The sequence below is a fragment of the Mytilus edulis genome, chromosome 8, assembly GCF_963676685.1.
Source record: "Mytilus edulis chromosome 8, xbMytEdul2.2, whole genome shotgun sequence".
In the NCBI taxonomy this organism is placed as follows: domain Eukaryota; kingdom Metazoa; phylum Mollusca; class Bivalvia; order Mytilida; family Mytilidae; genus Mytilus; species Mytilus edulis.
The window spans coordinates 61,305,570-61,320,415 of record NC_092351.1 but is presented as its reverse complement, the minus strand read 5'-3'; the positions used below and the strand labels follow the sequence as shown (position 1 = coordinate 61,320,415).

General features: G+C 32.3%; 1 protein-coding gene across 1 annotated transcript in view; it reads right to left on the bottom strand.

Moving 5' to 3' along the window:
* Window positions 1-14,846, bottom strand: part of LOC139486025 (anoctamin-7-like) — an 80,337-nt gene that overhangs the window by 44,562 nt on the left and 20,929 nt on the right. The window contains exons 7-11 of the mRNA XM_071270715.1: window positions 14,010-14,087; window positions 8,327-8,657; window positions 7,081-7,137; window positions 3,324-3,418; window positions 778-989 (exon numbers count right to left, since the gene is read on the bottom strand). Coding sequence (XP_071126816.1) covers window positions 778-989; window positions 3,324-3,418; window positions 7,081-7,137; window positions 8,327-8,657; window positions 14,010-14,087 — 773 coding nt within the window. The remainder of the gene's footprint in view (window positions 1-777; window positions 990-3,323; window positions 3,419-7,080; window positions 7,138-8,326; window positions 8,658-14,009; window positions 14,088-14,846) is intronic.

The window sequence follows — 14,846 nt, the reverse complement described above, 5'->3', positions numbered from 1 at the left end:
ATATAAACCCTGCCAGACAAACATGTAAACCTTACAATCATTACATACTCCAAATATAGTTAATCAATTACTTATTGTACCTGAGAAGAGGACCAAACTACAGAAACTTAACATTGACCAATGAACCATGAAAATAAGGTAAAGGACTAATGATACCTGCCAGACAGACATGTACACCTTACAATCAATCCATACATCAAATAAAGTTGACCTATTGCTTATAGTATTTGAAAAACAGACCAAAACACAAAAACTTACATTGACCAATGAACCATGAAAATGAGGTCACGGTCAGATGAAACCTGCCAGACTGACATGTACCCCTTACAATCATTCCATACATCACATATAGCTGACCTACTGCTTATAGTATCTGAGAAACAGACCTAATCATGTAACTTTAACCTTGATCACTGATCCATGAAATGAGGTTGAGGTCAGGTGAACCCTGTCTGACGGACATTTAAACGTGGCAAGGAACCCATTTACCAAATATAGTTATCCTATTACTCATAATAAGTGAGAAATTCACATGACAAAAAAACTATAATTTTTTTTCAAGAAGTTGCTGAACCATGAAAATGAGGTCAAGGACAATGAACATATGACAGACGGAAACTTTGTGACATAAGGTATCTGCATACAAGGTATGAAGCATCCAGGTCTTCTACCTTCTGAAATATAAAGCTTTATACAAATAGTAAATGCCACCGCCGCCGGATAGTTAATACCTATGTCTCACTCTGCGTCTTTCTCGCAAGCGAGACAAAAACTCACCATGAAGATTACAACCATAGAAGAACCTGTGTATTTCAAAATCAATCTCTTGAATGGATAAACCCAATTTTCTTCTGAAGTTATAGGATCTAACTTTACTTTTAAACCATAAAACTGAGGTCGATCTGGTTCATTTGTTTCAAAATTATCTACATCCCATTCATAAGCTAAAGTTGCATTTGTTCTCTTCCATAGTTCTAAGAAAACTGTACCTATAAAAATAGCAATGTTAATGAACTATACTTATTATTAAAAACCATTTTTACAACAGGCATATAGATATCTTAACAGTCAAAACTTTTACTGAATTTTAGATATATAAAAATTATAGGGATTTATTGGACAAGAATTATTCCGCTTGCAGTAATTCATTACAAGTGACACTTCACACTCAGCTTTAATGGAAATATTTTTTATAAAGTAAATAGTTATATAAATAGGAATTTCCCTTCAAATTTTTTGTTTTGACTTAATAGACTTAACCATAAATGTCATAATTATACTACTGTTGTACATTAAATCATTGTGTTTGATATTTTTTTGCAAATTAATATCAATTTTCAAAATTATAATTTGAAGCAAGACATCTATTTCTTTCTTGTATTGAAATTATGTACATGTTTACTTTGTGCATTTCAAAAGATTGTGTCTTCCAAGGTTTTCTGTTTCATATATATGCAGATTTAAAATCTTACAACTAATTATCTGGCTATTATGAAAGAGAGCTATTGACCTCTTTTGGTTGTCATCTTGTTGCTGTCTAATTAATGTAAAATAAACTGTTGACACAGATATATGTTAAGCTTGTCAGTAATTTTGATAGTATAATGCTTATGTTAAAATATACTGTAACGCCAAATTTTCAAATTCAATGAACCATGACTGTGTGGGCAGGCCATATAATCTCCATGAAAATATAAAGTCCAAATGCTGATCATGATACAACACTCGTGGTTCCCTTTAAAATGATCTAATAAAAAAGTCCTCTTTGTCAAGGCAAGACAAAAGGTTTATCAAACTTTCTATCAAAGTAAAATTTATGAGTGCTGTAAGTACTACTAAGCATTATATAGCATAACTTGTTTGTGTTTTGCCATTCAGTAATGCCAAAAAGATTCAATCAAGTGGTGGGTTTTTTTTCATTTTTTTTTTTTTTATTGTAAGATTTTGAACTAGATCTTTTGTTCTTCACATCATTTGTCCTCTTTATACATCATAATCAATTTGTCCTCTTTATACATCATAATCAATTTGTCCTCTTTATACATCATAATCAATTTGTCCTCTTTATACATCATAATCAATTTGTCCTCTTTATACATCATAATCAATGGAAAGTTAAGTTAGTCATAATTTGGGTAGAAATTTGGAAGAGTCAAAATTGATAAAATGTATGTAACCCCTTTATGAATGACTCTGATGATTCATTTATATATACTGCTGTCATGGTGTTTGAAAAAAAAACAAGAGTGCACATGCTGAATGTTTCGTCTGCTTTATTATTCATACTTTATTTTATGTTGATAGTCCTATACACAATATTCAGATATAATTTTACTACAAGTTTCACATAACCTTAAAATTATCAATGATACATGAAAATTAGGTCATGGTCAGATAAACCAAGCCAGACTGGGTGGCTTTGTTTATCTGACCTTGGCCTTGCTTTCCTGTACATCATGTAACTTTAACCTTGATATCTGATCCATGAAATTAGGTCAAGGTATGGTGAACCCTTTCTCACAGACATGTAGACCTCGCAAGGAACCCATATACCAAATATGGTTATCCTATTACTCATAAGTGAGAAATTTACAAAACAAAAAAACTTAACTTTTTTCAAGCAGTCCCTGAATCATGAAAATGAGGTGTGGAGGTCAAGGACAAGGGACATATGCCTGACTGAAACTTCCTAAAATAAGGCATCGGTATACAAAATATGAAACCTCCAGGTATGAAGCTAAATACAAATAGTTTACGACTCTGCTGCCACCGCCATATTGTAATCTAAATGTCTCTCATTCTGCGACTTTCTGAACTTTGACCTAGGAAGTTGTACATACATTATGACACACCCTCTGGTGTTGGTTAATATACATGTAAAGTATAAACTTTGAAATCATAACGGTTCTCAAGATATAAAGTGAACACGATCTTTACCATAAGACATGGGGTTGTCAACTGAAACCAAAGTTTTTGACCTTGACCTTTGACCTAGGAAGTTGTACATACATTATGACACACCATCTGGTGTTGGTTAATATACATGTCAAGTATAAACTTTGAAATCATAACGGTTCTCAAGATATAGAGCGCACACAACCTTTACCATAGGACATGGGGTTGTGAACTTGACCTTGACCATTGACCTAGGAAGTTGAACAAATATTATGACACACCCTCAGGTGTTGGTTAATATACATGTCAAGTATAAAGTATGAAATTATAACGGTTCTCTAGATAAAGAGCGGACACAATTTGTTACGGACAGACGACTGATCACTATAGGGCGACCCATAATCCATCACTCATAATTGTCAACTTACCCCAAAGACATATGATTAATGCAAAGAACGGGGTAACATCATTGTCAAAGGCTTTTTTGATTGTATTGAGCAAATCGTCCATTCTCAACTGTAATCTGTTAAAACACAAATGCATATTAAACATGTATATCTAATCATTTACTCTTTTTTTCATTTTCATTAAATTAAGCATGGTAAAATAAACTGTAAATGTGACAATTTTATTAATACAAACATTGTAACAGGATGAAGACTCTTTATATTTAAACCACTGGGAGGGGAGGGGGGATCTAAACAAACAAATTTGGGTACAGACGTCCGGCTGAGGTTTGAAAAACACCCCCATTCGAATTCATATATTGATTTTTCCGAAAATCCCTACTGATTATGCTGATACATATATTTCATACGAAAATTGTAAACCATTCATATATTTCCTAGATATCAAAAATACAATATGTGATATATCTTATTTTGATGTTAACCACATATAAAAGATCAGTGCACAGTTTTTACAGACATCTTAATAGAAAATGAACATTTATGACCCTTTGATATTCAAATTTTTACCCATTTATATATTGCCTCCTGGACATTGCACCCCATTGATATAGTTAACATATTTTAAAAAGGGACCCATACCAGCGGCACATCTGTGTTTAACTTTATATAGCAAGAGACCCCTGTGATTTAAACTAAGATGGATAGACACTATATATTTGCTTAGATAGAATTGTCTTATACTTCGCAAAATGTAGATTCTACCATGATTTTACAAAAATTAAAAAAAAAAAGTAAGAGTCACCTTGCTCAAGCTACAAGATTATTCATAAACAAGAATGTGTCCCAAGAACACGGATGCCTCCATCCGCACTATCATTTTCTATGTTCAGTGGACCGTGAAAATGGGATAAAATCTCAAATTTGGCATTGAAATTAGAAAGATCATATCATAGGAAACATGTTTACTAAGTTTCAAGTTGATCGGACTTCACCTTCATCAAAAACTACCTCGACCAAAAACTTTAACCTGAAATGGGACGAACGGACAGACGGAAGAACGAACAGACGAACGAACGGACGGACGGAAGGAGGCACAGACCAGAAAACATAATGCCCATATATGGGGCATAAAAAAAAAATTTTGTGAATAAAAAGAACTCTATGAGATAGGTTTTATAATATGCCTTAAGAAAATAAATAGTGATCTTGCTTTCTCTGGCTAAGTTGAAAAATTGAATTGAACAAAAACAAATATTTGGTATTTGTTAAAACAGTCTAAATAAAGCAATAAATTAATAATTTTGAAGTCTTACCAATTAATTGCCAATCTGTCTCAAAATTTGCAGATTTAAGCAAAAAACTAGACAGATTATGTACTGCTATTTTACTATCCAAGAAGGTGATATACAGTTACTCTACCTTAAATCACATATTCAATTTTGCATGTAATATTTTACTGCAAGTCCATAGTAGTCTTATTGAACATATAATTGAGCATTTGTCAAAGAACAATAACTGGAATACATATTCTAATGATAATTAATAACTACAGACACATGCATGGCTCAGCTGAAGGAGAATAATGAGGCAAAAAGTGAAAAATGTGCATTCACCCATTCCATTTTAGACTTCGTCTTACATGGCCATAAAAAAAAAATGTTGGTCTAAATTTTTTTGTCTTTTGTGGAAATTATGTTGAAGTTGATTGCATATCTTCAGTTGCCTCTGTAATATTTTTTCAAAACTTTTTTAGACACAGGTCTAAACAAGAATTCTGTGAGTATTGCATGGCAATACATAGTCCCCTACCGGTTAGAAACCTACCACTAAATTCTTCAAACAATTTACTAAAGAAAAGGAAAAAAATCCAAAATGTCATTTATCTTAATACAATGTCTTTTACAAATCTTTTAAACAATGAGTTATTTCCCTTTGAACAGAAATCTAGTAATTAATAAGTATTTCATCAAAAATTTAATTCTAGGGAAATTTTAATAAATGAGTTATTTTCCTTTGAACAATAATCTAGTAATTAATTAGTATTTCATCAAAAATTTAATTCTAGGGAAAGGGCTTTAACTGAACAAGGAGAAAAGCTAAAATCTAAAAATCGAACTTGACCTGAAACGTGTCATGATAAAACAATACACTAAATATCAAATCAAATCTTCAAGCATGAAGAAAAAAAGTCTGGAAAACTGATTTGCTGGACTGACGGATGGACAGACAGACAGACAGATGGACAGACAGACGGACAGAGTGCAAACCTAAAGTCCCCTTCGACTTCGTCAGTAGGGGACGAATAACCTATACTCACACCTTTTTTTTTTACATTACTAATAAAATCAATGCAATTTGAAACAGCTTTCTCTTAAAATCAATGTCTTTCCTGCGACTATAATTGAAATCAGCATATATATAATAAGAATTTTTCAAATTTTAAATAGAAAAGATGTTGTATAATAAAAGAGCAGTTGTATAACATTCTTACTACTGTGGATTCATAATTATTCATGGGCCACTAATTTTCTAGGATTTTGTAGGTATAGATGAATCACAATTTCAAATACTCAATGAAATTTTCTATAGGCTTGTGTATAGAATATGTCAAGAAGACGAATCTAAGTATTCAAAAATTTTCCTCAATCTACAAAAATTGGTACCAAAGAAAATAAAATAATCCATAGTACTGTGGATTCATTACAGGGTTGGCAAAAACCCGGGTTTTATGAGTATTGCCCAGCCCAGTGGGAAATACTGGGAAAACCCGGGTTTTACTGGGTTTTAGTGGGTAATACTGGGCAATACTGGGTAATAAAAAATTGGTCTGAATTTTAAAGAGGATTCAGTGATAAACACAAATGCAATACATTTAATAAAATATTTATACCCTATTTTGTTTCTTTAGCATTTGTCTAGACTGGCAAACTGTAAATGGAAAGCAAATAAATCATTTTTTTCAAATGAATATAGCTCCTATTAAGAATTAACAATTACATGTATTAAAGAAACATCACATTTAAATAATGAATATGTACTGTCACTAATTAATAAGTAATTATTCAGATTAGAACACAGATTTGTTTATGTAACAATAATCAGTCCTTTCAATTTTATAAGTGTTAATGGCATGACCCTGTAGGGTGTTTATTTAGCAATATGAATGTATAACAATTAAAATTAACAATTCACTTAAACACTGCAATAAAATGCATTTTTCAAAGTTTGGACTATTGAAACAATACTTAGTAATTAAAAGGTATCTTTAAATGTTCAAATCTTGTATTCTGCCTACATATAAAATTAATAGAGAAGAGAATGAAATTGAATTTTCTAGAAATGACTGTCAATAGTTATCTGTATAAAAAGTATATATTTAGCTGTTATACTATGAAACTATAACAAGTCTTTACTATTATGTGTTAAAATAAGCTTAAAAAATCATATTGCCCAGTAATGCCCACTATTACCCATTTCTGGGAGTATTGCCCAGCCCGGGAAAACCCAGGTTTTCCCGCCCGGGAATTCCCGGGTGGGTAATACTTTGCCAACCCTGATTCATTAATATTCGTTGGATACCAACTTTCGTGGATTTTGTGGGTACAGGGGAACCATGAATTAAAATGTTCAACGAAATATAAATTTTCTAAAGGATTGTATGCAGACTTTACGAAAACCTCGAATTTAAATATCCACGAATATGCAAGTTTTCCTCAATCCACGAAAATTGGTACCCACGAAAATAAAAATAACCCACAGTATTTTGTCTACTTACTCTTCTAAAGCTGTAGCATTCAGTGGGATCACAAGTGGTGTTGTTTCATTGATCTGGCTGTCAGAAAGAAGACAAATATTTTTGAATGTATATAATTCTAAGGCATAATACATGTACATTATGAAGGCAATAGTTAGGTAATTATAAACTCCTTCTTTTTTGTTACAAGAAGTATAAACCAGTTTGATTTATCAAAAGATCACTATGCTTTATTATTGCTGGAATTGGCGATTAGCACTTATCTATCTTGGGAATTAATTATTAATTTTTCAGGATCCTAGAAAGAATACTTTATTTTTTTTCCAGAATTGGGGATTCATCATTTATTTTTTCAGGAATTCAGGATGACACCTCTCCTACCCCCTCTTAAGTAGGATGTTTTACCTTATATTGTACCCTTGAATTTGAAAATAAAAAAATTGAGAATAAGTCCATGGGAAACAGATAATGCCACCCAAATTTGAACTTGATCCAAGTTTTGTGGTAATAAGCATTTTGTATAAGTTTCATAACATTTGGTTGAGGCAAAGTAAAGTTAGAGAAACCAATTTCAGGATGTACGTACGGACGGACACGGGTAAACCTTAATCCCCCGTCCACTACGGCGGGAGCATAAAAAGGGCTATATATCTATTAAGATGTTCACAAGTTATTAGTCTCTCAGATATCAGCATTTAAATTTTTGTGTAGAGCTGATACATAAAATAATTTGCATGACTTCTTTACAAAGGTAAAAAATAAAAGTACAATCTGTTGTGTAATGTCAGAAAACTAAATGCTTCCACAATTGAACTTCAATTCAACTAATGGCTGTGATTAAGAGCTGATAAGATCAAAATGACTGTTTCAGATCGAGATTGTGGTTTACTAGTGTAGTAGCTAGGTTCCTGTAGTTGTAGTAATTACATTTGTAACTGCTTTCCAAATTATCAGCTGACTTTTAGTGACTTTTACTTGTGCAAGTTAGGGTGGTTTTTTTTACTTTTACAAAGTCAATTCTAGAAACAATTAGGCAACAGGTAGTTTGTACTCATATTAAACTGGTTTAACCCCATTAAGTGTGTGCCTGTACCAAGGAAGGCTATATGTATAATACATTTTTGATTTTTGATTGTGCTCCTATTTTGACAAGAGTCAGTTGTTGGTAGTTGGTATGATTTGTTGTACTGTTCAATATTTTGGTGATTCATGTTATATTTTTTCAATCATTTTATATTTTGTCGTGATTTAAGCTGTTCATGCATACCTGGCTATTAAACCATACAAGAAAATGCAAAAGCCGAATATGGTTGGTATCCATAACGTTGACGTCAGCATACCAGTCCAAGCAAAGTATAAAGCAATCTTTTCCCCAAAATAGTTTCTGATCTTCCACAAAGGCTGAAATTTATAGACTTTAGTCCAAGTGTCATCCAAATCTCTCCTGGGATCAATCTTCAAGTCTTCTTCTTCTTCATCCTCAGGCCTTCCTTCCTTAAAGCACTCCATCTTTTCTTCTTTAAATTTACTTTTCGATGATTCTTCATGAAGAGGGAAGGCATCTTTGTATACACCTTTCATTAACAGGTAAGGTAAGCCTAAAATGAAAGAAGAAAAATATTACTTATTTTAGATTATATTTCCTTGTTTACAACAGTACGTACAGTTTGTTGTACAATTTCTTTTTCATGTCATTTTAAAGGAGTCAAAGTGAAACTGTACAAAATATCACAGCTTATGTTAACATTTTACTGAAATCCTCTCTACAAATGTTTCAAAAATCATGATTTTAAATATCATAGTTTATCATACAAATCTAACTTACAGATCAAAATTATCTCCAAAGTGTACCTTCTCCTTTTATTATTTTAATGAAGAAAACAGATGAGGTCTTCTAAAAACACATTTCTATATTTTTCCAAAGAAAATAGTTCTGAAAATTGCTACACTAATAAAGATCAAAATTTTTCAAATGAACATCCCTGGAGCATGCAAAGGAAGAAACTCTTATGCTAGCATCTAGCAATAAACAGATTGTACTATTTAAATCAAGATAAAATAAAAAGTGTCTTCTTCTTCTTCTGTGAATAAGCCTCCTGTAAGTAGGAGCACCTCCATATCGAGTATATACCCTTAGTAATTCAATTTCATTTTCACTTCATTCTCAAAAACAATTTTGAGAGAAAACTACTTGTAAGTTCAGTAATTTATGAAATGTTTTTTTTATCAACATTAAAATGCAAAGATGATATTGTTACCTCAGTAAAAATAAAATATGTAATTTAATTTTTGCTAGTGATAACCTTCAACAGCATGTATACTATAGGAATAACAATATTGTCTTTTGTCAATGATTCATAATGTTATATATCATATAAAATTCTTATAAACTACAGTATATCATTGTTTATATAAGAAGTTGGAACTCCTGATAAATAATATGTTTATGATGCTAATTTTATCAGTTTACAATAATGATTAAAAGAGCTGACAAAGTCACAATTGTAAGAAAAAGCTGACTCAAACAAAGAACATCAGTAAGCAAGCTAATAAATTCTATATCTGTCCTTGACTCCTTATGAGAAAGAACCCCTTTAAAACCCGTTCTATAGCTTTCATGAGAAATTAACCATAAGCTACAGGCTACATAGGTCAATGTAAAAGCATATATGGTAATTACATCAGAAGATTTGTGCACTCAATGTCGTTGGCAAAATTTGGGGATTGTTAAATTTTGACCGTTGACCTCATTATATGAAACACATTTAAAACCATTTTCAAATAGAATTATGTTTTTAAAAAAAAGGAATTTTCAGAAAAAAGTGATTTAGGGTTGAAAAATGAATATATCTGCACCAAATGTCTAGTTTAAATATATTTTATTGTTCAGAAACTAAACAAACTGATGAAACACAAGTATAACAACTTAGTAATGTCTTCTACAGGATCAAATGTCTGAACTAGAGGCTCTAAAGAGCCTGTGTCGCTCACCTTGGTCTATGTGCATATTAAACAAAGGACACAAATGGATTCATGACAAAATTGTATTTTGGTGATGGTGATGTGTTTGAAGTTCTTACTTTACTGAACGATTTTGCTTCTTACAATTATATCTATAATGAACTTTGCCCATTAGTAACAGAGAACTATATTTGGTAAAAATTTACATACATTTACCAAATTAATGAAAATTGTTAAAAATTGACTATAAAGGGCAATAACTCCTTAAGGGGTCAATTGACCATTTAGGTCATGTTGACTTATTTGTAGATCTTACTTTGCTGAACATTATTGCTGTTTACAGTTTATCGCTATCTATAATAGTATTCAAGATAACCAAAAACGGCAAAATTTCTTTAAAAATTACCAATTGGAGGGCAGCAACCCAATAACCAGTTGTCCAATTCATCTGAAAAATTCAGGGCAGATAGATATTGACTTGATTAACAATTTAACTTCTTGTCAGATTTGCTCTAGATGCTTTGGTTTCATAGTTATAAGCCAAAAACTGCATTTCACCCCTTTGTTCTATTTTTAGCCGTGGCGGCCATCTTGGTTGGTTGACCAGGTCACGCCACACATTTTTTAAACTAGATACCCCAAAGATGATTGTGGCCAAGTTTGGATTAATTTGGCCCAGTAGTTTCAGAGGAGAAGATTTTTGTAAAAGATTACTTTAATTAACGAAAAATGGTTAAAAATTGACTATAAAGGGCAATAACTCCTAAACGGGTCAACTGACCATTTTGGTCATGTTGACTTATTTGTAGATCTTACTTTACTGAACATTATTGCTGTTTACAGTTTATCTCTATCTATAATAATATTCAAGATAATAACCAAAAACAGCAAAATTTCCTCAAAATTACCAATTCAGGGGCAGCAACTCAACAACCGATTGACCGATTCATCTGAAAATTTTAGGGCAGATAGATCTTGTCCTGATAAACATTTTTATCCCATGTCAGATTTCCTCAAAATGCTTTGGTTTTTGAGTTATAAGCCAAAAACTGCATTTTACCCCTATGTTCTATTTTTAGCCGTGGCGGCCATCTTGGTTGGTTGACCAAGTCACGCCACACATTTTTTAAACTAGATACCCCAAAGATGATTGTGGCCAAGTTTGGATTAATTTGGCCCAGTAGTTTCAGAGGAGAAGATTTTTGTAAAAGATTACTTTAATTTACGAAAAATGGTTAAAAATTGACTATAAAGGGCAATAACTCCTAAACGGGTCAACTGACCATTTTGGTCATGTTGACTTATTTGTAGATCTTACTTTGTTGAACATTATTGCTGTTTACAGTTTATCTCTATCTATAATAATATTCAAGATAATAACCAAAAACAGCAAAATTTCCTCAAAATTACCAATTCAGGGGCAGCAACCCAACAACCGATTGACCAATTCATCTGAAAATTTCAGGGCAGATAGATCTTGACCTGATAAACATTTTTATCCCATGTCAGATTTCCTCAAAATGCTTTGGTTTTTGAGTTATAAGCCAAAAACTGCATTTTACCCCTATGTTCTATTTTTAGCGCTGGTGGCCATCTTGGTTGGTTGACCAGGTCACGCCACACATTTTTTAAACTAGATACCCCAAAGATGATTGTGGCCAAGTTTGGATTAATTTGGCCCAGTAGTTTCAGAGGAGAAGATTTTTGTAAAAGATTACTTTAATTTACGAAAAATGGTTAAAAATTGACTATAAAGGGCAATAACTCCTAAACGGGTCAACTGACCATTTTGGTCATGTTGACTTATTTGTAGATCTTACTTTGCTGAACATTATTGCTGGTTACAGTTTATCTCTATCTATAATAATATTCAAGATAATAACCAAAAACAGCAAAATTTCCTCAAAATTACCAATTCAGGGGCAGCAACCCAACAACCGATTGACCAATTCATCTGAAAATTTCAGGGCAGATAGATCTTGACCTGATAAACATTTTTATTCCATGTCAGATTTCCTCAAAATGCTTTGGTTTTCGAGTTATAAGCCAAAAACTGCATTTTACCCCTTTGTTCTATTTTTAGCCGTGGCGGCCATCTTGGTTGGTTGACCAGGTCACGCCACACATTTTTTAAACTAGATACCCCAAAGATGATTGTGGCCAAGTCTGGATTAATTTGGCCCAGTAGTTTCAGAGGAGAAGATTTTTGTAAAAGATTACTTTAATTAACGAAAAATGGTTAAAATTGACTATAAAGGGGAATAACTCCTAAACGGGTCAACTGACCATTTTGGTCATGTTGACTTATTTGTAGATCTTACTTTACTGAACATTATTGCTGTTTACAGTTTATCTCTATCTATAATAATATTCAAGATAATAACCAAAAACAGCAAAATTTCCTCAAAATTACCAATTCAGGGGCAGCAACCCAACAACCGATTGACCGATTCATCTGAAAATTTCAGGGCAGATAGATCTTGACCTGATAAACATTTTTACCCCATGTCAGATTTGCTCTAAATGCTTTGGTTTTTGAGTTATAGGCCAAAAACTGCATTTTACCCCTATGTTCTATTTTTAGCCGTGGCGGCCATCTTGGTTGGTTGACCGGGTCACGCCACACATTTTTTAAACTAGATACCCCAATGATGATTGTGGCCAAGTTTGGTTTGATTTGGCCCAGTAGTTTCAGAGGAGAAGATTTTTGTAAAAGTTAACGACGACGGACGACGACGACGGACGACGGACGACGGACGACGGACGACGGACGACGGACGCCGGACGCAAAGTGATAGGAATAGCTCACTTGGCCCTTCGGGCCAGGTGAGCTAAAAAATGAGATGGTAGATTGAAAACATTAATATCTTTTTTGCTGGGTTATTTGCCAACATAATAATTATTTATAGGATTGGTTTGAGGGTATTCTTTTTTTCAACTTTGAGCAAGCTTTTCATTAATTGGTGTTTTATTATTATTTCTCTGTCTCGATCAGTGAACATGGTGAATATGGCAAATCAATTTTTTTTTTTCTACAGTTTACTAAGGTTTTTCTACCCCCAGGACAGGTATAGATTGCATTCCTTAGCTGTATTTTTCAGAATTTTTGCGTTTAATGGTCTTGAAATTCTTATTTTATTTCATCTTCCACTTATTTTGATTTGAGAGCCTCTGAAAAGTTTGATGAAGATGGAACACACATCTGGCGTACCAAATAAGAAGCCTGGTATCTTTTTACCTGTAATGGTATATATCTTTGATTAGTTTTTACCAATCCAAATTCACGTTTGAAAAATAGAAAAAAGTAACTTCTATACAAAAACAGTATTTGAAAACCGCCTGCTTCAATGCCAAGAATTGTCTTTAAGATATAAATAGATAAATAAATGTTCAAAGCTACACATAATGAAATTGTAAACTCAACAACCACAGATTTACAATGTATTTCATCACCTTCTTTTGATAATTCATATAAGTGAATAAGAAAAGTCGGTACTGTAAATGAAAAATCTGCAAGAGTAAAAAGAAAAAAAATATAAAACATGTAATTCTTGATTTGCCACAATTCAGAATTTTACAGTCTACAAAATAAAACTGACTTTTGCAATTGAGAAAAAAATTGTTTGATTAGTGAGGTCTGTCCAATCTCTAGCTAGTAAACCTGAAAAGGGCAACAGTTCATTTTGGGGTTAAAAAAAAGTAATATCTGCTCATTACATGTAAACTTTAGTATCACAATCAGACATAAACTAGTATTATTGAAATGACATTAATGAAAATTTTTGGTATAAATATATCTAATCCACCACCAAAAGACAACATATAAATATTAGAAATAGAATTATTATTGGGATAAATGACAAAAATATGCTTTCACCATCTTCTAAATACTGGACTGCTATATTTATGGTAAATAATATATCAATAGAAAAGATATTTTTGAGAGACTACACTATGTAATATGCAAGGGTAACAGGTGCTTTTCTTACCCAAGATTCTCAAATCAGAATCCTCATCATCGTTATCTATAATAACTTGACGTAAACTCTTGTTACGTGCGCTGTTTTCTGATAATTAAACAAAAATTCCTAATTTTAAATACTGTGGATTCATATATTTCCGTGGATGGAGGAAAAATCGTATATATGTGGATACTAAATTTTAGTTTTAATCAAATATCTTCTGTTTTTTTCAGTTAATCTCCGTGTTTAAGAGAATGGAAAGAGACTGGATGCTAAATGTACTGGTATAGAACATAAGTTGCAAAAAGATAGCTTCTAAGACATATTCGAAATATTAGAGATTGTTGATTCTAACATACTGAAGAAAAATTCTAGCTAAGATGTCTAATAGATTGCTCTGGAAGAGAACAAAATTCAAAGAAGAGCTCATAATACATTCAGAGTGGATATAAGATCAGAGAGTATTTGTTGTATCAAATGAAGAAATGTTCTAATAAGAAGATAAACAGGTTGCTTTGGTATAGACCAACATTCAAAGAAGAGCTTCTAATACATTCAGAGTAGAAAGGAGATCAGAGAGTATTTGTTGTATTAAAAATGAAGAAATATTCTAGCTGAAACGAGTAACAGACTGCTTTGGAAGAGAACTAAATTAAAAGAAGAGCTCCTAATACATAGTGAAAAGGTGGGAATGCCATTATTTGTTCTAACTGAAGGATTATCCTAGCTAAGACGTCTAACAGATTACTTTGGAATAGACCAACATTCAAAGAAAGAGAATTCCTGATACATGATCCAAATATCAGAGAGTGTATGTTGCTACTGAAGAATTATTCTAGCTAGCCTAAGAGTACCAACAGATAA